This window comes from Urocampus carinirostris, chromosome 2, assembly GCF_059441175.1.
Source record: "Urocampus carinirostris isolate Australia breed hairy pipefish chromosome 2, RoL_Ucar_1.0, whole genome shotgun sequence".
Classification (NCBI taxonomy): Eukaryota; Metazoa; Chordata; class Actinopteri; order Syngnathiformes; family Syngnathidae; genus Urocampus; species Urocampus carinirostris.
Genome location: NC_142350.1, coordinates 12,423,615 through 12,449,978, shown reverse-complemented (window position 1 = coordinate 12,449,978; position 26,364 = coordinate 12,423,615). Strand labels below are relative to the sequence as shown.

The 26,364-nt window shown below is 40.4% G+C and overlaps 2 protein-coding genes across 6 annotated transcripts in view; one reads left to right on the top strand and one right to left on the bottom strand.

Annotated features, from left to right (window-relative positions):
- Positions 1-1,704, bottom strand: part of med10 (mediator complex subunit 10) — a 4,194-nt gene extending 2,490 nt beyond the window's left edge. The window contains exons 1-2 of the mRNA XM_088328960.1: positions 805-1,704; positions 659-742 (exon numbers count right to left, since the gene is read on the bottom strand). Of these exons, the coding sequence (XP_088185086.1) occupies positions 659-742; positions 805-926 (206 nt within the window). The 5' untranslated portion in view covers positions 927-1,704. The remainder of the gene's footprint in view (positions 1-658; positions 743-804) is intronic.
- On the top strand, positions 727-26,364 carry ube2ql1 (ubiquitin conjugating enzyme E2 QL1). 5 transcript variants are annotated; one of them, XM_088328958.1, is made up of 5 exons: positions 727-893; positions 2,966-3,255; positions 5,543-6,172; positions 19,482-19,585; positions 21,321-26,364. In XM_088328958.1, exons 2-4 carry the CDS (start codon positions 3,169-3,171, stop codon positions 19,578-19,580), a joined length of 816 nt encoding a protein of 271 aa, XP_088185084.1. In that variant the 5' UTR covers positions 727-893; positions 2,966-3,168; the 3' UTR covers positions 19,581-19,585; positions 21,321-26,364. The 5 variants fall into 5 exon arrangements, with proteins under 5 accessions (XP_088185084.1, XP_088185085.1, XP_088185080.1 ...); XM_088328959.1 differs by lacking the exon at positions 19,482-19,585 and adding an exon at positions 3,354-4,092; XM_088328954.1 differs by lacking the exon at positions 19,482-19,585.

Here is a 26,364-nt window from a genome sequence, read left to right as displayed (position 1 = left end):
ATTTAGGCCCTGATGCTGTGAAATGCCGTGCCTTCTGATATAAGATCTGCAACGTAGGTGGCAGTGTTTAAATCTAGACTTAAAACACTTATATGCTTATGATTGGTGTGATTGCCTGGCTGGTCGCTGAGCGAGGGAGGGAGAAGGACAATCCTGGATGTTACACGGTGACTGCATTCTGAGCCATTGGACCGGCAACTAGACATGATACATGCCATCATCTACAGCCAGCTTCATCAGCCAGAGAGTAATCTTGTTGTTGCTGTCAAAATGACTTGTTGCACATTGCCAATTACTGATTATGTTTACTGTAAATGTTGACTGTCTATTGTCTTTTAGTGCCCTTGCAGCATCCATTGCAGCTGGTCCACCTAAATGGGGGATTATTATGTGCAACCTCTCCTCAAGACTTCTTCATTTTCCTGATGCTGAGGTTTTGGGGAGTTTTTCCTTGCCCTCGTGTAGGTTTCAGATCATGATTGTAATGATGGTCTGAATAGCCATTTGAGACTTTTTGTGATTAAGGGCTACACATTTATAAATGTGACTTGAGCTTTTGGAGCAAGGCACTGCTTGCAAAAGAGTCATTTATTAAAAATGAAGGTTAAAACTATCGAAAACTGTAATCTATTACGTCGACGCCCTCGTAAAAACTTACTCAAACACTTCGAGTGGTACGTTGATTTCATGAAGCTGTTGACGACACTTCTCGATGTCTTGCAGTCCCGTGACCATCAGGTTTCTATTCATGACGACGAATATTAGTCACACTGTTTACATCGCTTCGGATTAAACTGGACTCACAGTTTCTGGTTGAGTCCCGCTTGGCTGCTCGACTGGAAGTCACTGACGATAATTCCAAGCTGCCGAATGTTTTCGACAAACTTTTCCAGGTGCTCCTCTAAATTTTCGTTTTTCTCCGCCATTTAAAATAATATTCTAAAAAGGGAAACGGCTTAAATTTGTGTGGCGTGTCATAAACAATCACCAGTCTAGTTAGCCAACAGAGCTAACGTAGCCAAGGCGCAGTCGTTTTTTACGGCAAGAAAACAGCCAATGGATGTTACGCTTTGCTGTGTTGTCATGGTGACTGCCAATGGAGGGTGTTGGATTCTGAAAGAAAACGTCGTGCTTTTATAAAGCTGTTTCCTCCAATTTAAAAAAAACTGTAACGCTGCAATGTTCAAATGTAATGCTGATTCGTCGTATTCATTAAATATTTGTAAACCTTTCATGTTTTTTAAATCTGAAACCAAATAAACATAAAACACGAATTATTCATTGTAATTTGTCCATTTTCATAAAAAGCATATTGACGGGAAATTGAACCAACACTTTCGCAATAAAAGGAAGTTTTGATCGTCACACGAAGTGTCACGTTGATGAATGATGCATTGATGCTTTAATGATGATTGAATAGCAAACATATTTATACCTGCCAAACTACCGCTTTTTTAAATTCAAACAACGACATAAATTGTTCACTCTAAACAAGTATTTTAGTCCACGGCTGCCTTGTTTTGAAGCAAGACTATGTCTTTGTGCGTGATGAAGCCACTTCCACGATCAAATTGGATTTCAGGTTTGGTAAAAGTTTCCAACTCCTGGTTTTAAAGAAACACGTTTTTTTTAATATTCCTGAGATGGGTTGTGTTTTGCACAAAAGATTATGCGATAACATCTTCTATTTTTGAATGCCAAAAGGTTGGCATGTATGGTAATTTTGTCATTTGTTTCAATGCATTTGACCGGAAATGACGCCAGTACTTTCGCAATAAAAGAATACCGTCGAATATACGTCGATTTAATGAATGATGCATACATGATGTAAGGATGATCAAATAGCAAGCGTATTCCTGGGTCACGTGTTCAAGCGTTGTGTTCTTGTGGTCGTTGGGATTTTTGCATGAATCTAATACCACATTTTTTTCGATTAAAAAACATATTAGGACAGGTGTGTCGAATAAGGCTTGATACCAATAGCCAGCTGCCAAACGAGCTTTACTTTGAAAAGTACAAGCGCGTGTGGGCCGAGTATTTAGCAGGTCCGCTCCCTCGTCATCCTCTGCATCATTCTAGCTGCAAGAGGCGCACACAAACGCATCATCTGCGCGTTGGTTTGCACGCACAAAGACACGCACTATTCGTGCAGCTCAGCTCGTAGATGTTCTGGATTGCGCCCCTGCAGAAAATATTCTGGATTTTACGCATTGGGTAAGCAGGTCGATGTGTATATCCCATGTTTTCTTTATTGGTGTGTCTCCTTATTGGTTAATGAATGCGACACATTTAGATGTTATGACGTTTTGTGTGTTTCCATTTAAATCGCAATGCGGGTACAATAAACGTTAGCAGGGAAATGAGGGAGGGAGGGGTAAATGCAGGGTAATCATTTATCCTATTGACAGCTTTAGACGTAAAAACATTTTTTTTCATCTTGGCTGACAGGTTTTGAATTTTCTTAAGAAATGAGTTTATACCTGTCAACCTCAGCCAGTGACTCCCATTATTGATGATTGCAGGTGCCCTTATTACGCTATGATAAACCTTACAAATGCAAACAAGACAGACAAATATTAACCACACAAACACGTCTTTCTGCATCTTTCTTAGTTCTTTTCCCACTTGCGGTAAATGTTATGTTGAATGTTACATGTAGCAGTGCAGGAACTCACACACTGTTTTACCGTTGGTTTTAATCTGTAACCAAAATTCTTACAATTCAGTTACATTTACAACAACGATGTCAGAGTATCAATTCTCATTGTCCTTCTATGTTTAATGATTTTGTCGTCTGCCACCATTGACCGAGAAGATCCGGATTAGAGCCGAAATGGGCAAGACGAGATGGGTCTAACATTTAATTTCCTGTACAAATATTGTTACAAACAAACACAACAACAAAATGTATAAATACGGGAAAAAACTATTGACTGGTAATTGTTTCCCCTGTTTCTCTGGTTAGTCCCATCGTCCTGTGATGATGCACTGAGAAGAAAATCGCAGGGTCGCGGGTTGTGATCACCCCCACATCCACTCCCCACCCGAAGGTTGCAGAGAAGAGATCTGGGTGGTGTGAGCAAGGTGAAACGCAGTAGTCCAATTTTGAACCCTCTGCAGAGGGTGGTGGTGGGGGGAAATCGGCGAATCGGACCTGTGAAGTGAATTATGGCCACTCTACTGCGTAAAATCGGTCTCATCCGCCTGCACGACCGAGACACGGAGGACCCCAAGCACCACCAGGGCTCATTGAAGGTAATTTTTTTGAACACGCAAAATGAGAATAAATGTTACATGTGTTTTTTTGCATAAAATCTCTAAATATTTCATCGGTATATTCTAAATATTTTCAGAGAATGCATTTTGAAGACAGCATGTTTTGTCTTTTGTTATTCTGAGCTGTGACATCATGAGAGGAACACCAGCATGCTTGCAAGCCAGTCGCCACATTGCATAATGTCTTAATTAGATGTTATGATGCTTTTAAGCAAAGTTTTGGTCGTTATTGTGGAGAATTCCTAGGCGTTGCCTGTGGGTGCAATAATCTTACAACAAAGGGCGAGCGGCCAGAAGGGAGCCAACTGGCAAAAATACACAGAGCCATCAATGAGGGGCTAAGCAAGTCCAATCAATGGAAGGGGGTCGTAGCCTTGGCGGAAGAACGCAAGGCAGGCCGACCCAAAAACACAGATTGAGCAGCCATGCTAACCGCAAACCAAAAATGAAAAGCAGCACAAGCTATGACCACAAACCCAAACCCGTCCGGGAATGAATAACAGAGAAACGAACGAGGGAAAACCTGCACTAGCTGATCAAAAAAAACACAGTGAGCAGGTCAAGCTAACCAGGAACCAACAAAAGGCATCAATGGCTTCGGCAATAAATGCAAAGCTGGATGGGAATAAACCAAGGGACCCGGCAAAACCGGTGCTAATTCCAGGCTAGCCGATCAAATAACAGGTCAGGCTAGCCAGGAACCAACAACCAAAGGCAGCAATGGCTTCGGTGCTAAATGCGAAGCCAGCCAGGAATAAACCAAGGGACATGGCAAAACCTGTGCTAACGCCAGGTTAGCCGATCAAAAAACATATGGTGAGCAGCCAGCGAGCACAAAACTGGAGTAAACAAAACAGGAAATCTCTCGGCAGCCCCGACACTAATAGGGATCTAGCGGGCAAAATTATACCAACCGTGATACACGCGGTGAAAAACACATAAAACAGCCTCAATTGCCCACCTCCAAGCAGAAATGAGCCGTATATAATTACAGTGGAATCTCGGTTCTCGACCATAATCCGTTCCAGAACCCTTTTCGAAAACCGATTTGGTCGATCACCAAAATCATTTTTCCCATTAAAAATAACGTAAATCGTTTTAATCCGTTCCAACCCCCTGAATCTTTACCTTGAATGTTTAAACATAAAGCTAACCCAGGCTCATCGTACGTTCGCGTTATCGTAATCTCCCGTACGAAAGATTCCCCTAACATGAACGTGTAAAAATAAAAAAATCAGGTCATTTACAAGTCGTTTAGCACCCGGGTCTCCACAACAAGTGGTGAGCGGTTCATTGGAAAGGGGGCTCCGTTCCAACACCCTCAATGTTGGCCTTCATTCCAACACCCTGAATGTTTAACGTAAACTTAAAGCTAACCCAGGCTAATCGTACGTTCGCGTTATCGTAATCTTATGAATAGGATTTCTTACCTTTGTGGTGGTCAGCAGAAGGCGCTCGCACGCCTCCTTCATATTTGGCTATTATTTCTTTCTTAAATGCAATAGTTGTACGCACTACTTTTCTTTTTTCACCTGTAGCAACTTTGCTGCTTGCACCGACTTTCTTCGGAGGCATGATAAGGGGCTAAAACACCCGTACGCCGCTCAGCATCGCAGCATGATAAGGGGCTAAAACACCCGTACGCCGCTCAGCATGGCAACGCATTGCCGGTATTCGAACTCCGATTTTTTGACCGAACAGCGAAGCAAGAATTTCTCGAAATTTTTGGTCGGACACCGATTTGTTCGAACTGAGAGGCGTTCGAAAACCGAGGTTCCACTGTACTGTTCAGTACAATCACTGTCTTTTACGGAGCTGGCCTCACATGTTGTGTAAATGGGATTTCGAAAGTGTACAGCAAACGCTCCAGATGGGTCAATTTGGAGATTATGTTTCTCGAGTCCCTTGGTGGAATGAATATTTTGCAACATATTTGCATAATTCTAGGGAGTGACACTACACGTTCTGTGACTAATTGCAAAAACATATGTTTGGGAATACCTTTAAATCTAATAACAATAATATATGGTAACAATGGGAATTCTAACGAAAATCCATGTTTTCGTTACTCTTGTCCCAAATGCACTTCACGTGTGTCCCCTAAGCCCTCTCTCAGAAAAAGTATTCTTTCATAAAGCATTTTTATTTGCTACCATTTTTTGTGTTTTATTTTATTTATCAAGATATTTGTGAAATGTCATGCAAAAACATTCAAAACACATCTGAGGTAGACCTGATGTATTTCTATTGGGAACACCTTTTAAAGGGCACCAAAGGCAACCAGAAGAACAACAAACACTGTCAGACGCCCAACGACACCAACATCCTCAGCACGCCGGAAATCAAGGCGAGAAAACTGGACCAGCACGGTAAGGACAAGGAGAAGCCGAGCAAGGATGCCAAGGAGAAACTGCAGCAACCGCAACAGCAGCAGCAGCAGCAGCAGCAGCAAAATGCCGGAGGAGGCGGAAATAAAAGCAGCGCCGGTTCCTCTGGGCCGCCTCACCGACAGCACTGCACGCAAGTGCGGACGCGCAGGCTGATGAAGGAGCTGCAGGAGATCCGAAGGGTAGGAGACAACTTCATCACGGTGGAGCTGGTGGAGGACAACCTTTTCGACTGGAACGTCAAGCTGCACCAGGTGGACAAGGACTCTGCGCTGTGGCAGGACATGAAAGAGACCGGCACCGAGTTCATCCTGCTCAACGTCACCTTCCCCGACAATTTTCCCTTCTCGCCGCCTTTCATGCGGGTTCTGACGCCGCGGCTGGAGAACGGCTACGTTCTGGACGGCGGTGCCATTTGCATGGAGCTTCTTACCCCTCGCGGCTGGTCCAGCGCTTATACTGTGGAGGCCGTCATGAGGCAGTTTGCGGCCAGCCTCGTCAAGGGACAGGTAAGGCCAAATATTTTCTGTCAAACGATACGGCAGGGGGTCTCTAACCTTTTTTAACCTGATTGCTTTTGTTACTAATTAGCAGATTCATATGCATTTCTAAAAGAGCAACTTAATATTGTTATTGATATGTTGTGAAGGCGAAAGGACATTCAGCGTGTTCTTTTCCTGGACAAGACCGAGTATTGGAACTGTGAAAAAATAGAGCTAGAGAGAAGCAATGCAGTTGAGGACATTTATTGCAAAGTTTCAAAATAAAGTTAAAATCAAAATACACTCTGTTCCAAAAGATGGGAAGCGCATCTCCCACCAAGAAAGGCATCGAAATTTGTTTCGGTCCCTCTCATCAGAGAAAGGCGTGGATTATGCAAATCATAAAAATGGAACTCTAACAGGCGAGAGAAAGGATCCCAATGAACAAGAGACTTTTGCTAGAAACTGTACACATCTGGATTTTGAAGGTTGTTTGATAGGATAAGGCTGACGACCATTGCTGGAAAAGTACTGATAAGTAGGATACAGCTAGTAGATACTTAACTAAAATATGTGGACAAACATGGTGTGCATCATCAAAGCAATGATGTGATGGTCAATAAACTTACTATAGTTGAAAAACTCATGTTATGGTGACAACATACTCAGAGTTGTTACTACGTATGTTACTACCACGGTAATTATAGGAAGTTGGTCAATAGAAAATCACAATGACCCAGCATTGGCCAGCTATTTTCAGAACAAGTCCGCGAACACCTCAGCTGTCTTTACGCAGGCACCACGTTGGACACCCCTGCAATACAGTAATCCCTCATTTTTCGCGTGGGTTGTGCTCCAAAAAGGTTTTGCTTTATTTAAAAAAATACTCCATGTCACTGTTACGCAATATTTTCTGTACCACAGATCAGTTTAATGTCTGGCAATATTCTCGCCGCCCGGGCCATTTATATCATAATAGTACTTATAACAAGAATAGTAATAATAAACCTAAATCCACTGTGGAATCACTAGACCACTAGGGATCCAGGTTACATAAGAAAATTCATTGGATTTTAGCTCGTCACTTTAGTTTTTACTAACGATATTCCGTTGTCCAAGATTGCTTTGGCTGAACTTTTTCCCACAATGCTCAATTTCATCACTCCTCAATTTATACATCCAAATTGGACAGCAGAAAAAGTTATCTATGTAAAACATTACACTTCTCTTTCCTTGTAATCTCGTATAATGGGAGGTCGCTAAGGTGAACAATAACGAGCAAATGTTATCTGGTCCATTACTGTAAATGCCCTAATTTGGAATTTATAATATTTGTATTGTGATTCACTTAAATACTGCTTAAAACTTAAAACTGAATCATATTAGTCAGACTACTGTGTGTTTATATATGTACATGTACGTCACTCTTATTTTGAAAGATCAAAACTTGTGTTGACATATGGCGCGCGAACCGCGGGGCTACTTTCTTTCAGATGTTACTGTTTTAGCACTCGTCGAAGCGGTACCATTTCTAACGGTTGGGTGTTTTTCACGAACGAGCGGATTCTAATGAAACAAACTGAAAACCATCAGTTAAGACTTGACTATCTTTCGGCAAGGACGCTACAATTACCATGGCGACCACTAATGACAACACGAAAAGACACGGCTGTGTCGCAATCTGGTTCTATTCTCCACGGTACGGTTGCCCTGGTGCAAATGTAGGACTCACATTTAATTCGTCGCATTCGTCAGTCGCGTTTTCTTTTAGCGCGGTAGGATATATGTGCTGGTCTTGATAATCACCATCTTGAATTTTCACATGATCCGAAAACACTTGATGTAAACAACCCGGAGCAGAACAGAAATGGATGTAAAATAATTTATCCTTATGACCATTTATGCCTGCAAAGAGAAATTTGAATTTTAGATTCTAATGAGTTGCGCTCAATAATACAGAATTTAAGTCTGTTTTTTTCTGAAATGATTTTCTTAAAGCACAATTGACTTTTTATGCCCGGCCTTTCACAAATAATGAAAAGGAAGGAAAGTCAAAAAAAGAAAAAAAGAAATGAAATGGTAAAAAGAATGGAATAATGGAAGAAAATAAAAGAAAATCAAAAAAGAAAAAGGAAAAAAGGAAACTGGCGAAAAATAATTCAAAAATAAACAAATAAACCCAAAAAGAAAAGGTTAAAAAGACAAAGAAGAAAAAAGGAATAAAGCGAGAAAAATGATAAAAGGGGAAAATAATCAAGAAAAAAATAAAATAAATGGGAAACAAGAACAAATGAAAAGTAAGAAAAATAAGATGAAAAGTAAAAAATGGATTAATCAAAAGGAAAACATGGAGTAAAGTAAGAATTAAAACAAGAAAAAAAGTGAAAAGACAAAAGCAAGAGAAAAAGAAGAAAAAATAAAATAAAATGGAAAAGAAGTGGAAAAAATAAAACATTTTTTTCTTAGCAAGACTGCCAATGTCAGCTCCCTCTGGGTAAGCCTCATGTTTATGTCAAGTAATTGCAAATTTCTCAACCTACGAGTAGTTTAAAAAAAATGCACATTTATATATTATTATATATATTTATATATATATTTTTGATTATGTTTCAATTCATATTATTTTAACAAAAAAGTTTTTTTTAACCACTATATATAACACACTGTCTCTTTGATCAACGTGACTAATGTTAGGAGCAGGAGACTAATCTAGGGCAAGCGCATCCAAAAATGGATGTCTGTTTTCTTTCTTTTCTTTTTTAATAAGCGTTTAAGGCCCATTCACCCCTCCCCCCCTCTCCTCAATGCTCTCTGCAGTCCCCATTTGATGGATTTTTATCAGTCTGCATCCTCTGGCGACAAAAGACCTGCAGAGCTGCCAAGTGAAAGCGATGCATCCGATGTGTGTGTCACCCACCCCTCCCACACACACCCTGCAGCACATTCACGCACAACTATTGCCACTGCAGACCCGCACCATCTAGATCAACTGGATTATGTAATCCCGTCAAATCCCCACCCCACCCCCCCTCTCTTCACCCGTCACTGTTTTTTTTTACAGCATCTCCGCGCTTGCGACGGGAACAGCCGCATCCTCAAATGCACTCGACGTTTTTACCTTTAGTACAAAATAAGCGGCCAAGAGTGGGAGGACGAATATTCAATCTCCCCCTACCCAATCGGATGATCCTCCATGCAACCCTGCCATGTTTTTTTCATTTATTTGCAAAATGTCCCTGCATGTTAGGAGTGGGCAACACTTGGCATTTTTGTATTGATCCAATCCAAATGAATACAGGGTAGTATCGACTGATACCGACCAGATATCGATACAAGAATGTCGTTGTCATTTAGTAGTTGTACCTCCCCGTACTTGAGTTAGTTTAAAATAACGATAAACACAGCACAATTTCAGGCCCTAAAATATTTTAGTTTTATTAAATAACAACATTGCAACGATTCTGTTTAAAAAATATTCATGTATATTTCTATCACAACTGTGCTGGTATGGAAGCCAAGAGTCTAACCAAAACATCAATGTACCTAAAATAGGAATACTTGTGTACTGTTTGTTAATGCTACATCAATTGCAACCTGGTCACCTTGGAAAAGGAATTACCTCATTTGCAGTCCCTTCTCAAGGTTTTTTCATTTTCCTCTTGCTGAGATTTTTGTTTTTTTTCCTTGCCCTCATGTGGGCTTTAGATCAGGGAATGGTGTAAGAATAGTCTGTGGTCTGTCCAACCCTTTGAGACTCCTTGTGATTAAGGGCGTCACAAATTAACATGACTTGACTTGTTTAGCAAGGGTCGGAAAGCTTTTTGACCGAAAGAGTCATGAAAGCAAAAGTATTTCGATTTTTGGGGGGGGGAGAGACAAAATTCAACAAAACTACCTAACATGCTCCCTAGACAAAAGCTAATTCTTCACTACATTTTATTTCACCGTGTGACATTTGATGATTTGATAAAATCTATGAAGTAATAATATTGCCACGGCCTGTGTCCTCTAGCAATATGAATATACCTCTTAAAATGGGTTTCCCTTTGCAGTTACTTAGTGTTGAGGCTCATTTGACTGTTTTTTGTGTCCCAAATAACAGTTTCAAGGTGCAAGCAAAGTTCTTTAATGAAAATGTCACAAAAAACTGAAAACAAAAATACCAACATACTTACCTTTGGTGCAGATGACACTGGGTAAGATGGTGAAGGAGTGCGTGGGCTGTGTGTATAGCTATGCACGTTCATACCGCTCACTCAATCAAATTTCTCAGGGTGCTTTTCTAGAGTTTTTGGTTGTTTACAGTTTCTTCTGTGGGTCTTAAAAGTGTTTTAACAGTGAACATAGATTGTTTAATGAGCTTTCATATAAAGGATTCTTGAGCGATGAACAAGCAAATCCTGGGTCTGTCGGAGACATCTTGACTGTAAACTGTAGTTAAGACACAGTGCCCTATAAACACTAGACCGAACATTCCTTATATATAGTGTTGTCCTGACCTTATACGTGCTACATTCCGCTTTGCATATAACAATCCATTATATGATTTCCCATGTTCCAATTTGTTTCAGAGCCAGATGTACTCATGGAGTAGCCATAAATGGCTGGCGAGCCATAGGTTACCGAAACCTGCTGCAAACAAATGTCAACTAGAGAACTAAATACCTTCCATTGCACAATATTTTGAAAAAAAAGGCAAATAAATTGTCAATTGTCACAATTGGCTCTGTTGCCGTGGTGACAACGGATTTACAGGTTTTTTTTTTTTCAAGAACAGTCACATGTTTACATTTATCGTTGCAGCTCGTTGCTCTCTGTAGGGGAAGCTTTTGTCGTGATTTTATGTAATATAGGGGTGTTGCCACAGTAGCATGCCACTGTATGACAATAAGGATACGTGGCATTGTCCTTTTCTGTCGCATAAACACAACGTCCAAACCATGCTGCACTTCTTGTTTGCTTCTGTCACACAGGGTTCTTACGGGTGCTTGAATTTTCATGTTGTATTTGAGGATTGCTTTAATTTGGGGTTTAATGCTTGTAAATGCGCTAAACTGTTGCTATTTTCCTCAACAAGTTTGCTAAAACTAATTTAACTAACATTACGCTTTGCTTTGTCATTGCATTTTGTGATTATGGCAGCTGGCATTAGTTTGTATTTTGTCAAGAACTCAAAAACCTCAACATGAGGAAAATGAAGAAACCTTGAAGGGACCGCACATGTGGTCATCCCCCTTCCAGGACGACCAGGTTGCAATAACAAACAATACACAGATATTGTCAACATGAAATATAGGTCATTCGTAAGCTGGAGAATAGAAGTGTGGGGTTTTTTTTGTAACTTTTTATTTCTCACACACACTTTGACAGAGGGTTGGGTCATCCATCATACAGCAACACAAACAAAAATATATACAATTGACATACCCATAAATAACAAAAGACAACCACAAAAATGTTAATAAAAGATATAAAATATAAGGTGAGGTGTTTAGACATCAAGTAAAAAATTTGTGAAGTGTGTTTTAAGCCTCAGTTCCACTGAGGTTGCAGATCGAATCTCAGGGGGAAGAGCATTCCACGAATGGAGAACACTCTCGAACCTTGGCTCTTGGGATCACTAGTAGACCAGCATTTTCAGAACGAAGGCTGCAGACAGGAACATAGGGGGGAATTAAATGTGAAAGATATGAGGGAGCAAGTCCATGCATGATTTTGTATACTACCAACAGAACCTTAAAATGCAGGTTGGCTGAAATCGGGGTAATGTGATCAAACTTTCTTGTCTTAGTTAAAAGCCTCGCTGCAGCATTTTGTACCGGCTGAAGGCCCTTGATTTTGGACTTCGGGAGACCGAAGAGTGACATCCATCTTTTTATCTCAGTGAGGTGGCCTTTAAATTTCTACAACTTATTTGGGCAGATTCCTCTATGTGCATGACATGGTTCCATTAGTAATTTTATTTTACCCCTACTAATTATCGAACCAACTAGTAAATGAGTATATGTACTTGTAGGTCATGCATCCAAGGGTTAAGTACTCCCCAAAAACAAAACTAGCACTTTCTTTCGAAAATAGCAATACGGGTCTGGAAAATCGCAATGAGGTTTCTTCTCCACTATCAATATCGATTAACACGGCTGTAAAGTGTACATACGTTTGTGTCTTGCAGCGTTTGCAGGCGCTGCATTTTCCCAAGCAGATCATCTCTCCCGATCGCGTTAATCCTAAATACATAACACCTATTTACCCATCCTTGGCGAGTGGCCCTTTTGTGATACAATTTTAAATTTGGGTTTTGAAGACAGAGTTATTTTTAGACATGAGAAAACAACGACGAGACGTGCACACGAGAGCGTACTGTATGTAGGTCATCGTCTTCAGTCGTTTTCTATTCTGGTACTTCACGTATAAATAATACACAGGCTTTAATGTAAAGACATTAAAGGGACAGTGTGTGTCATTCATCGCATCCTATTGGTAAAAAACAAAAAGCCTTCACTCATTCCCCAAAAACAGTATTGATCTAAATAATCATCAAAAATATACGAATTATCAGGTAAACATTCATTTTAATAATACTCGGCGTTACAGAAAATTGCATTTATTTGACATACTGTGTGGGAGGTAACATGATTGGTCGCCATCTTGCTGCCAAGAATACACTCACCTCTGTTTTTTCCATTTTTCTTAAATTTTGCACAAAGTTTTAATTATTTGGGGTTTTTTTCACAATAAAACTCAGAAAAAACTAATAACATGGTAAAAGAAATGTTCCAACAACTAAATTAACTTGATTATTTTATTGTGCTTATGCATTTCCTATTTTATTTAACATATTTCCAGATTGTATGGCGCACTCTCAAAATATTCCCCAGAGATGTTTTTGCATATATACCGTGCTGCGCTTCCTGTTTCCTTCTGTCATTTTTAGCATCTGGTAGGAGTATGTGCATAAATTTGGCCCTCTCTTCTGCCTAGCAGGCAAGATGCAGCAGTAGTCCAGGTAGGGAGAGGTGCAAAAGTGCGCCTGTCAGTCACACACTAAGCCATAAGCTTAAAAGTGTATAAATTTGGCCCTCTCTTCTTCCTGGCAGGCGGGTTGAAGCAGCAAGCCAGATAGGGAGAGGTGCAAAAGTATGCCTGTCAGTCCCTCACTAGGCCATAAACTTAAGAGTGGGTGAGCATGTTGGGTGAGAGAGAGAAGGGGCACTTTAAGGAAATTGGTGGGGTAGCATAGCATTGATCTAAGTATCGATAATATCGACCTTTGGATCGTTCAGCCCACTCTTACCGCAAAGGAATGCCACAGCGGAGTCTTTTTTTTCCCAAGACGTTGAACACATCACCACATCCCACTCAAGCACAATGACATCTTCAGCGACAAGTTAGTTTGATGAAGCGTCTCGAGATTGCCAAGTGTAGCGTTTAAGTGCTACGCCAAAATCATGACATCAAACCACAAGTTATGTGCCTTTAAATAACAAAAAGAAATTGAAGAACACACGATTTTATCCTCTAATAACCCCTCAACGATCAACTCCAGAGGGTTTTCATGATCTGATGAGTCCGTTATCGATCTCCTGTTTGTTCATCCTGACCTCTGGAGAGAACTCCCCCACGTTACGCAACAACTTGCCGCCGGCCCCTCAGCGCCAAGGTTCGACGTGCCACGGGGGCCACTGCATGTTCAGCCCATTGACCCGATGCCATGCACGCAATTAGCCAGCAGTTACAGTGCCCCCTTCCTGATTTCTCAGCTTTTTGCATATACATCAATCATAAAGGTTTCAGATTATCATATCACACAGAGACAGACCAAGGAAATACATAATGCCGTTTTGTACTGTCCATTCCATTAAGGCACATAAAAAAATCAAAACTGGCAATCACAAAGTAACTATGACCAACCACACTTTTGGGAATGCTCAGTTAAATACCACAAGCCACACATAAAATAGATTGCCACCACCTGCATTGAATCAAGAAATCACTTAAATTGAACCTATTAGAGTTAGACCATGGGTTCAAATCCAGCTACCGGACTTCCTGTGTGGAGTTTGTATGTTCTCCCCGTGCTTGCGTGGGTTTCCTCCGGGCACTCCGGTTTCCTCCCACATTCCAAAGACATGTATTTCAGGTGGATTTGCCGGTCCGAATTGTCCCTAAGTGTGAATGAGCGAGCGAGTTGTCTGTCCCTGTGTGCCCTGCGATCGGCTGGCAACCAGTTCAGGGTGTCCCCTGCCCACTGCCCGATGATTGCTGGGATGGGCTCCAGCATCCCTGCGACCCTTCTGAAGATAAGCAGTGCAGCTAATAAGATGAGATGAGATGAGCTAGACCAAGTGAAGTGGGATACAAAATTTCGAGAACAAAATTGGCATGCACGATTCCGAGAAATTCCAGGAGAAATTAAAAAAAATGAAACTAGTCAGCCTGGAAAAATTTCACAAAGCCAATTCCAAGGCTGTAGGGCTCCAGCCGACCACTGTCGGAGCCATTATCCACAAATGGAGAAAAGTAACCGTGGAAAACAGTCCCAGGAGTGATTGACCACCTAGGCCTAGGGTATACTCCATAGAGTGCAACAACGGCTCAGCCAGGAGGTGACAAAAGAACCTCGACAAACACCAAGCTCAGTGTTCATGACTGCACTATAAGAAAGACACTGGCCAAAAAATTGTATCCATGGGAGAGTTCCCGGTAGAAAACCACTGCTGTCACAAAAGAAAACAAAAAGTCATCTAACATTTGCCGAAAAGCATCTTGATTATCCTCAAGACTTTTGGAGAAGCATTCTTTGGATTGATGAAGATTTGATAGATTTGCAGCCTGTTTCATCTGGTGTAAAAATGGCACAGTATTTAACAAAAAGAACATGAAGCCAACTGTAAAGCTTGTCGTGGCAGTGTGATAGTCTGGGGTTGCTTTGCTGGCCCAGGGCCAGGACAACTTGAGGTGGTTGACGGAAATAATGAATTCTGGTGTTAACCAGGAGATACTGAAAGAGGACTTCCAGCCATCAGTTTGTGCCCTCAGGACAATGATCCGCAACACACCACCAAGTTCACCTTTGAATGGCTGAAAAAACCCAAATAAAGGTTCTGGCGTGGCCGGGTCCGGATTTAAATGTAATTGACCTTAAACCACCAGTTCATGCTAGAAAACCCTCCAATGTGGCAGATTTGAAACAATTTTGCAACCAAAAGTGGGACAAAATTCCTCCACAGCGTTGTGAAAGACACATTAGCAATTATCTTAGACGTTTGATTTCTGTTATCACTGCCATAGGTGGCCCAACCTGGTACTAGGTTTAGGGAGCAATTACTTTTTCATATAGGGCCAGATAGGTTTTGATATTTTTGTGCCCTAATAAATGAAATCAACATTTCAAAAATGTATTTTGTATTTCCTTGGGTTGTTTCTGTGTGATATTAAAATTAGTTTGATGATCTTAAACCTTTGTGAGTGAAAAATATGCAAGAAACACAGAAATTAGGAAGGGGGCAAATACAATAACATTTTCATGGCACCGTAGTTTTCCAAATTAGATAAACACAACCTATTTATTTTTCCTTTCATTCTTTTCATTTGTCTAGCTTAATCGTGAAAATATTTCACTTGTAGCTTTTTGAAGGACACCTCAACTGACAAAATCACTGACAAAAGATTTTTGTCATTTAACTTTTTCTTTCCCAAAATTGCTGAATTTCACATATTATGAATACATTAAATCTTTGTTTTTTGCGGGGGCAACATTCCTAAAAATAGAACCCAAGATAGGCAAAATCCTTGAAGTAGAAACCTTAACATTTATTTATTTTTACAATTGTTATACAACTAAATAATCTGTTATAGACTGAAACTAAAGAACAATGAAACATGACGAAAGAAGAAGCGAATCTCTATTTCTATCATAGGTTATGATTTTCAAACTAAAAGCAAACCGAATGCTCCCTTTGGCCGCTAGAGTCCAGTGAAGGATATACTCCCAGCCTTAGTAGGCCCAACCTAATAGTTTGATCTGATTTAAACTCATCTTAATTGACCTTTCACTGTTTGTTTTATGTATTTCTTTAATATTCATTTCAAACCCCTTGGTTGTTTGAGTTTGTAGAGCGTGGTGAGTTGGTTCTGGTGTAAAACTGCATTCACTCAACTGTCAAATGATGTAAACAAATCGTCCAGTCTGCCTGATTGCAGTCCACACGATCTGTACCACTACACTGAAATGGAGTATCCCCATACACCAGTGCTGATGTAAAAGCTTCTAAAAGACTGGATGCTTACCTGTTATTTGTAGCTACTATGTGTTTTTGTGCTATGTTGTGCCTACAAATGCACGGCGTGAAATGTTCCCTTTGCGAAAACTTTATTAAAATGTCTTTGATTCGAAATTTTGTGGAATGTAAAAGAACAGTAAAGCACGGGGCATTTGCATCTTGTATATATATCATTTTGATCATGTTGGGAGGTGAGTGTGGCGGAACAACTTAATGTGTGATCCAACGGTCTTAACTGTTTCAAACTGGATAATCTGCCCAAGAGTGCTTTTAGATAGGAATGTGACCAGCAAGGAAAGTCACAGCAATCTAGCGGAACAGCTCTTTTATAATATTTATAATATCTTACTTATTACGGTGATAAACGTCTGCAGATGCAGAGTGAGGCATGTAGTTGCTGAAAGCAGGGGGCGATAGTGAGACTAAAAATTCTGTTTTGACTCACACCTCAGCCCTGAACGTTTGATTTAACGATATTATTAGCAAGCTAACAGCAAGTTAAGACCTTTGCCTTTTTTATAGTGGAGAATTATCTATCTATCGATGTTTTTATTCAAAATTAACAGTGAATTGACCTGATTTATAAGTTAAGTTGTTTTTTATGCTACAAAAGTCAATTCCATTGAAGTTGGGAAAAAGTTTAAAATGTCAGTAAAATTAGAATAGAATGACTTGCAAACCTTTTCTAACCCATATTTAAATGAATACACCACAAAGACAAGATTATCCATGTTCAAACTCATAAACTTTATTTCCATAAGCAAATAATGATAAACTTAGAATTTTATAATTGCAACAAGTGCCAAAGTAGTTGGGAAAGGGGCTTCTTCACCATTGTGTTACATCACCTTTCCTTTTAATAACACTCAATAAACGTTTAGGAAGTGAGGAGACTAGTTGTTGAATCGTTGATAGTGGAATCCTTTCCCATTCTTGCTTTATGTACAGCTTCAGCTGTTCAACAGTCCGGGGTCTCCTTTGTCTTATTCTGCGCTTTATAATGCGCCACACATTTTCAATGGGAGACAGGTCAGGACTGCAGGCAGGCCAGTCAAGCACCCGCACCCTCTTACTACGAAGCCACGCTGTCGTGAGACGTGCAGTGTGTGGCTTGGCATTATCCTGCTGGAAGAAGCAAGGGCGCCCATGGTAAAGATTCTGTTTGGATGGCAACATACTTTGTTCCAAAACCTGAATGTACTTTTCTGCATTAATGGTGCCTTCACAGATGTGCAGGTTACCCAATCCTTGGCCACTCATGCACCCCCATACCATCACAGATGCTGGCTTTTGCACTTTGCGTGCATAACAGTCTGGGTGGTTCTGTTCTTCTTTGGACCGGAGGACACGACGTCCACAATTTCCAAACACAATTTGGAAAACTGACTCATCAGACCACAGAACACTTTTCCACTTTGTATCAGTCCATTTTAGATGGGCTCGGGCCCAGAGAACCCTGCGGCGTTTCTGGATGTTGTTGATGAATGGCTTACGCTTTGCAACATAAAGTTTTAACCCACACTTACGGATATAGCGTCGAACTGTATTGACTGACAGTGGTTTTCCAAAGTGTTCCTGAGCCCATGTGGTGATGTCCTTTACACATTGATGTCGGTTCTTAATGCAGTACCGCTTGAGGGCTCGGAGGTCACGGGCATTCAATAATGGTTTACGGCCATGCCGTTTACGCACAGTGATTTCTCCAGATTCCCTGAACCTTTTCACAATATTATGGACTGTAGATGATGATATCCCTAAATTCCTTGCAATTGTACTTTGAGGAATGTTGTTTTTAAACTGTTCAACAATTTGCTCACGCAGTTGTTCACAAAGAGGTGAACCTCGCCCCATCCTTGCATGTGAATGACTTAGCTTGTTCGGGTCTCCCTTTTTTATACCCAGTAACAACTCTCACCTGTTGCTAATTCATCTGTTCACCTGCAAATAGTTGGTTGATTTCCATTCATCCACTTTCTGAGTAGTTATTGACACCTGTCCCAACTATTTTGGCACGTGTTGCTGTCATCAAATTACAGAGTTGATGATTTTCTCCCAAAACAATAAAGTTTATGAGTGAAGACAATAAATATGTTGTCTTTGCTGTGCATTCATTTACATATGGGTTGAAAAGAATTTGCAATTTACTTGGATCAATTTTTATTTGCAATTAACACACTTTCCCAACTTCATTGGAATTGAGTTTTGTAGTTGATATATTGCTTTCTTGCTCTGCCAATCAAATGACAAATAAAATGTAGTTTATTTGTAAATCTGACTTTACCTCGCCCGACACGAACCTCATTGCAGTCTGTACGTTTCGGGTCATGGATTTTGATATAAGGTCGAAACCATAACCAGCTCGAGGGAACTCATCGACAGCGTCATTAAGATTAAAAGACTTCCATGAAAGTGAGGTTATTTTATCTCTGATCCCATCACCGTGGTAGCTAAGTGTTTATCAGAGGTGGAAAATAATGAGCCATGGCAGCCATTTTGAGCTAGCAAGAGCAAACGGGATTTCTACAAGAATCGCTGCAAGTTCTGACCTGACTTTTGTCTTTCAAGGAAAAAAAAGGACGGTGGTTGATCCAGCCACAGTATGCTAGGCGTTTAAGAAGGCTCTCTTTGACCAGCTAGCTTATAATAATAATAATAATTTCCTTTGTATTGTCATTCTTTGTAACAATGTACACAGAACGAAATGTCGATACATCTGACCCGTTGTAGCGAGTCGATGCAGCCGCAGCCAGAGGGCGCCGCCATTATACCAATTAGGTATGTCTCGGTCGAGGCGCGAACCAGCGACCTCCCAGTCTCAAAGCGGGCACACTACCATCTAGGCTACTGATATGGGGCTCTCATTTTGTCAAGAATCAAACAGGAAAATGAGATTCTGTTAATCATGTACAGGTTTTATAGGAGTGCTTGAAATTCTGTGTGCTCAAAATTTCATGGTATTTTTTTCAAGATTGAAACTGTTAAAGCTATATATTATATAAACTCTGTTGGCAGAATTACTCAAAAGCAGTCATTAAGTTTTAAAATCTCCCTAGCGGAGGAGAGAGCACTGTCGGGAGGCCATCTCGCCAAAATCTCCTCGACAGAACTGCCTACTTCCGGTCAGGGGTGTGGTTTATTTCTCGTCAGTATAAAACAGGTAAAGGAACACACACACGAGCGCGACTTCACAATAAAAGGAAAAACGTATAGACATGAAAAATGAAATTAGACTGATGTTTTAAACGTGATTATATGTGTGTGTGTGTGTGAGAGAGATTGTTTTTATATTTAGGAATATGAAAACAGGTTAATTCCATTGCGTTGAATTCTGAGAATTGTCTCAAAACAGCCAACTTTACAGAAACATACTTGAATTTGGAGTGAAGAACTTGGAATTGTTGCTGTTTCACAACAAGTCTGTTGAAAATGACGCTGACACTGTTTTCTGGTGGCTTTCCTTTGCCATTACATTGTTTCCTTTGTGATCAATGGTGGCGTGCATTAGTTGGTATGGCATTGTTCTATCAAGCATCATCTCCCCCTACTAAGCTAAATATTACGGACATTACACAACACCTATTCGGGGGGAAAAGATTGGTATCAAATATATTTACTCAAGATCTAAAATCACATGTCTTATAAATCCACAAGCCGGATTAAAAATAGCAGATATATTTGACCCTGCAAAAGACATGATTTGCAACAGATTTGTACTAAAATGGAGAGGATCCATCCACAATATGCTAGATGTTAAGATATCGGTTTGGCTAGTTAGCTTGCTCAGCTCAAAGCTGCCCACAGCCACTTATAAAGCACTACTTTTGTCAAGAATGAAACGGAAAAAGGAGATTTAGTTAGCAGTACTCATGTAAATGTAGCACCGGTTGGAGGAGCCATGCTAACTGCTACAGTAGGTGTCCTGGTAGCCCTCGAAGGACACCTGAGTAGCCCGCGGACCATCTGGAAATCATTTACCAGTGATGGGTCATTCTGATTTTTTAGGAAATTATTTTTCTCTTTGTTTCTCTTTATCTTAATCTTTCTATTTCTCTTTATCTTTTTCTCTCTCTTTCTCTCTCTTTCTCTTATTTTCTCTCTTTCTTTCTCTCACTTGCTCTTTTTTTCTTTCTTTATCTCTTTCTCTGTCTCTCTTTCTTTTACTTTATGTTTCTTTCTGTCTCTAACTCTTCCTCTCTAACTCCCTTCCGCCGATCCATCTAGCATTCTTTTTCTTTCTCTCTCTTTCTTTCTCTTCCTCCTTTCTTTCTCTTTTTGTCTTTTGCTTTCTGTCTTTCTCTCCCTTTCTCTCGCCCTCTCTCTCTTTTTGTCCCATTTTTCTCTTTTTATCTCTTTCTCTCACTCACTTTTTCTTTCTTTCTTTCTTTCTTTCGCTCTTTCTCCTCTCCTTTCTTTCTGTCTCTTTCTCTGTGTTTCTCTTTACCCCTTCTCCATCTCTTTCTCTCTTCAACTCGCATTCTCTTTCTCATATTTTTTTCCTCTTTCTTTTGTTCTCTATCTCTTTCTCTCCCACTCTCATTTTCTCTCACTATTTTTCTCTTTCTCTCTGTCTTTTTCTCTGTCTTTCTCTCTGTCTCCCCTCCCCTCCCCCTTTCCCTCTCTTTTTCTCTTTGTCTCCGCTTCTCTCTCTCTCTCTCTCTCTCTCTCTCTCTCATTCTCTTTCACTATTTCTGTTTTTTTCCTACTCTCTCTCACACTTTCTTTTTTTCGTTCTTTCTCCTTTTTTAAAAAAAAATCTTTCTCTGTCTCATCTACTAGTCCGGCCCCTGCGAGAACGTTTTTTTTCTACCATTCGGCCCCTGAGCTCAGATGAGTTTCACATCCCTGCTTTACTTTCAGGTCTAATCTATGTCTTTCTTTTTTTTCTGTTGCAGGGACGCATATGTCGAAAAGCCGGCAAGTCCAAGAAGGCTTTCAGCCGCAAAGAAGCCGAGGCAACCTTCAAGTCGCTGGTGAAGACCCACGAAAAGTACGGCTGGGTGTCCCCGCCCGTGTCGGACGGCTGAGGCCCCAAAAAGACCCCCCAAACCCCTTACCCCAAACCCACACGGCACTAACTCAACAATCTCTCCCACTCACCTTTTTGCTGTAGCTTTTTTCGTGTGCGTGCGTGCGATTTCGAGTGATCATCGCCATCATCATTTTTCCAGGAAGTGACTTTTCCGATTCGGTTTCTGTTTTTTTTCTCATCACCATGTTATTTTCTATTCCTCATGCGCCGGCGTTTGGACACACAAGGACTTTTAAAGCGGACTCGCCCTCTTCTCGCCCTTCCTCCCCCCAATCTCTTCCTTCCGCCATTACTCTCGGTTGTCTATGTGTGGCTGCTGGCTCATTTGCATATAAATGAAGCTGTAAATGTTTAATAGATGGGGAGCTCCATTTCTTGGCTTTTTTTTTATCCCGGCGGTTGGATGCAAGGGAAAGATTGTAAACTTACCGTATTTTCCGTATTGTAAGGTGCACTAGATAATAGGGCGCATGTCATATTTTTTTCATATTTAAGGCGCATGAGATTAAAACTCCTGCGATTGGCTGGCAACCAGTTCAGGGTGTCCCCTGCCCACTACCCGATGATTGCTGGGATGGGCTCCAGCACCCCCGCGACCCTACTGAGGATAAGCGGTGTAGCTAATGAGATGAGAGATGGGATTAAAACTACAGTAAGAGGTAGCATATTTATTCGTCACATATTTTTGTCCAATGATTGATCAGTCGTAGAATGTTAAATGCATTGAGAAATGAACCTGGGTTGCAGCAGTGAGTGAGTGTGCCAAAACCTAACCACGAGACCACTAGCAATAGTGTCAAATTGAAACTTGAGTTGGTTGGTTGGGTGCATTCCTTAACCACTGGAGTCAGAGTGGCACCATTTTCTGTGGTAGGTCTTGGGCAATACAACCTGGGGGCGCCCATTCCTCTCTGGTCTCGAACCACGGACCTTTCGCATGATAGGCAAATGTGCTAACCACTGACATTCCCAAAAAATGAGAAGACATTGATGGATTTTTACTTGTCAGGAGAACAGGGGTGGAAACCTTCAGGTAAGGGATTCAAACCTCTGCTTTAAGCACCTTTTTATCACTGTACATGTTCAATTCAAATCCCAAAGGGGTGTGGATATGAAATAATTGAAACCTGATTGGTCAACAGTAACAATGTTGTTGATGACACATAATAAAGTCAAAACAATAAACAGTGAGCCAAAATAACAAGCACTGTGCGGAATGATAGTAGACAAAATAATGAACTGCTCTGGCAACCTCAGCCGCTTTCTTTGCAGGCTTCTGATAGTGAAAACAATAAACCATGAACTTAGCAGCAGCAAGAAAGCAAAGAAACACACCAAAAGACCTACTTAACGGATAGGGATTACATACGAAAATACATTGGATTTTATCTCATTACCACACTATTTTTACTCACTGTGCCAGAAAATGAATTTTAAGGAACGGAGACAATGGAAAGATGCCCTGAAAGATATGAATAATTGAATTAATTCGTCTTTTCTGTCATTGATATCAGCATTGTATGGAAAGAGATTAGACATGGCAATCCAGGGTAATAAGTACTTTAAACAGAAAAAGGATAAAAGACTGTCAGGATAAATAGGCGAAAATATTTACAATGTAGTGCTTGAAGATTGGCCCAAGTTATAATAGTGAAATGAAAAGAAGTTTGAAAACACATAACAGCATTTTTTCCTGTTTTTTGCAATTTTCTGTTTATTTCTATCTTTCAGGACAGGTTTCTGTTTTCTCCATTCTCTTAACCTTTGTTTCTGGCACTGTATAAATGGAGTGATGATGAGAAAATCAAACGCCTCTACATAAGTCATCTGCACCACTGGTGGTCTACTGGTTAAGTGTCACACCTGGGACCCGGGTTCTATTTCCGTTGCAAATTTTGGTCAGAGATTTGATTCGATTGATCAATATTTACACTAATGTGGTAGTGTAAAACCTAGTGTAGTAATGAACACGTATATATGCAACTTTCTGGCCAAATTCTATTTTTTTTGATTGCGCCTGATGGTTCGAAAAATACGGTACATGGAGCTGGGCTCTCTCGCCTCATTTCCGCTTGCTCATCTGTCCGCTATCTCTTGTCTCGTGGTTAAATTTAGCGCTAGCAGTCGCGTCAACGGGTATTGATTTCTGATGGGACGGGGGGATAAAAGTCAAAACTGCATTACGCAGAGACTCAGAATAATAGCCAATCTTCTCGATTTTGAAGAAGTCCTTGCCCTTTAAAACAAAACTGGATTTTGAATGACATAAGTTATATACACGTATGATCTGTATATAAAAACAACAAAAAATGAAAAAAGTCCGACCGTCTGTGCTAACACGCTTACTTTACCTCGACTAGCTTGAAATGCAGATGGAAGGTGGAATGGGAGCTTGGCATTTCAATGAATGCACGTTTGACATGAGTACATGATTACCTGGAGAGCGATATCTGGGAATATTGAGGAGGGGCAAGCCAAGGTCAAGGGGCATTGCAGGGGTGGTACTTCTTGGAAATGTCAGTTAGAGGTAAGGTAGTAGAACCTAATAAAGTCCTTCTCAACTGGTCTGACTTGAGGACCAACCATTCCACCCTAATGGCAAACTGCGACTCAAAAAAAACAAATCCCACTTCTCAAATGTATCGAATGAAGGTATTGTGCAAGTAAAGCAGAGATAGTAGAAAACAGTCGCCCTTTTTAACCAGCGAAACTAAAACGTCTTCAAGTATTGGATAGTATCGCATATAAGCCGACATCGCTTCCAAGCAACACCCTAAAACTGCTTTAAAATCCACAATATTAACTAAACTTGCACCTAAACATCCATAACTATAACATAGATAATAAACAGTAATATACTAGTAAATGGCTAAAAATATAACATTTTAAAACCATTTACTGTACATTGCAGTGCTTCAATGGCAGACGCTCGTACACTGCAATGGTTTCTTTCTGTTGTTTCCCTCTTATCACAAAAGTTATTGAGACCTCAGAAAAACGAAATAAAACCAATAAGATGAGATGTGGTTCCTCTCTTAGACACTTTGGAATTTGGCAATTATCTTCTTCGACCTGGTGTTTTTGTTTTCCACTTTTCCTTCCCCTGATCACTAACTTTCTTGGGATCCATTACTGTGGGCAGAAAAACTAAATAAAACCAATAAAATGAGATGCGGTCCCTCTCTTACACATTTTCGTATTTGGCAATTATTTCCTTTTTCGACTGCGTTACTGTTTTCCACTTTTCATTCCTTCATCACTAATTATCTTGGGACCCATTATTGTGGAGGAAAAGGAAAAAAAATCACTAGGGCTGCAACTAACGATTATTTTAATAATCGATTAATCTGGGGATTATTTTTTGATGAATCCGATTTTTTAAATGAAAAAAAAATCTTTTTCATTTCTTCTTATTCAAATATCGAAGTTAGAAAAATGGTGCACAAAACAACGTAATAATCTATAATATAAAACAAATACAAATTTTGTGTTTGAAAAATAGCCTGAAAAACATGGATGCCATGCACCTGCAAATATTGCATTTCAATGTCTGAAAAGTTCTATACAAATACATTTGGATCAGGATAACCTTGTGCATTCAAATTCTGTTTCCTGGCCCCCTGCAGGACCAAAGTGGTGGTATTACAAGTTTTTCACTAGATCAAGAGGAAATTTAATGCATTCTCTTATTTGTCTTGAATTAAATCGTGAAACACAACGAATCCATAATAATTGATTTAATCATTATTCGTTGTAGCAGCCCTGAAAATCACAATAAAATTAAATGTGGTCCCTCTCAAGCACAAATGGAACTGACTGAAAAGGAAATGGAGATAGAAAAGGGCATTCTCACCATTTCTATCTTTCAGGACAGGTTTCTGTTTTCTCCATTCTCTTAACATTTGTTTCTGGCACTGTATAAATGGAGTGATGAGAAAATCAAACGCCTCTACATAAGTCATCTGCACCACTGGTGGTCTACTGGTTAAGCGTCACACCTGGGACCCGGGTTCAATTTCCGTTGCAAATTTTGGTCAGAGATTTGATTCGATTGATCAACATTTTGGGTTACAAACCTCTGGTCTAGGGAGAAGGAGGGCAGGCGGAGAGGTGAGGATGTATTTGTGTACGAGTGGGGTCCACGTTCGATTTCACGATTGATTGTATCGTCCTCTGCTGCCGGTGCAGAAATATTGTAAATTGAATTCATATTCACACAAAAAATCTCAGCTGAGTGTCTGAAGCCAATCATTTTGTGAACTTTAGATTTAGACTCGTAGTTAGCAGACACTAACTGAGCTGGTTATGTTGTATTATATTTGCATGTCACCTGTGATTGGTAGCCAACTACTGTATTTTTTCTTTTTCCAAGAAAAGTCGGAAAAACTGCCGAGGTCAACAAAAAATGCAAAACGCTTCTTGTTCTTCATCGAGTGCAAAGAGCGGTTTTCGTAACGTGTTTTTTTTCTTTCGACACGTCCTCAAACGTCATATTGTCGTCTATGAATGTGTTTTAATTTATTTGTGGTTTGCCAAAAATGAAGATTCGAAGCATGATGCGGAAATGTCACCCGGGGAAACGACGGACAGGGAAGCGAAAAGAAATGTGACCGACAAAGGGATTTGTGTTTATCCGGAGGACCCCAGGACAAGGATTCGAAGCCTCAAAACTTTAAAAGGGTCCTCCTCTTTTGGAGGGAAATCCCGCCCGGGCTTAAAAAACGATTACCTGCCTCGTATTCTGCGATTTGGCTTCATCCTCTTGAATCGAAAATATGGATTATGGATCGACCACGCTGGAAGGAATCCATTCTCCTGACTCGATTGTTTGGTACAAAAGGTGGAAAAGAATTGTTTGCGAGACCAAACAAGAATGTGCAATAAAATACGCAGCATATTCAAAAGGT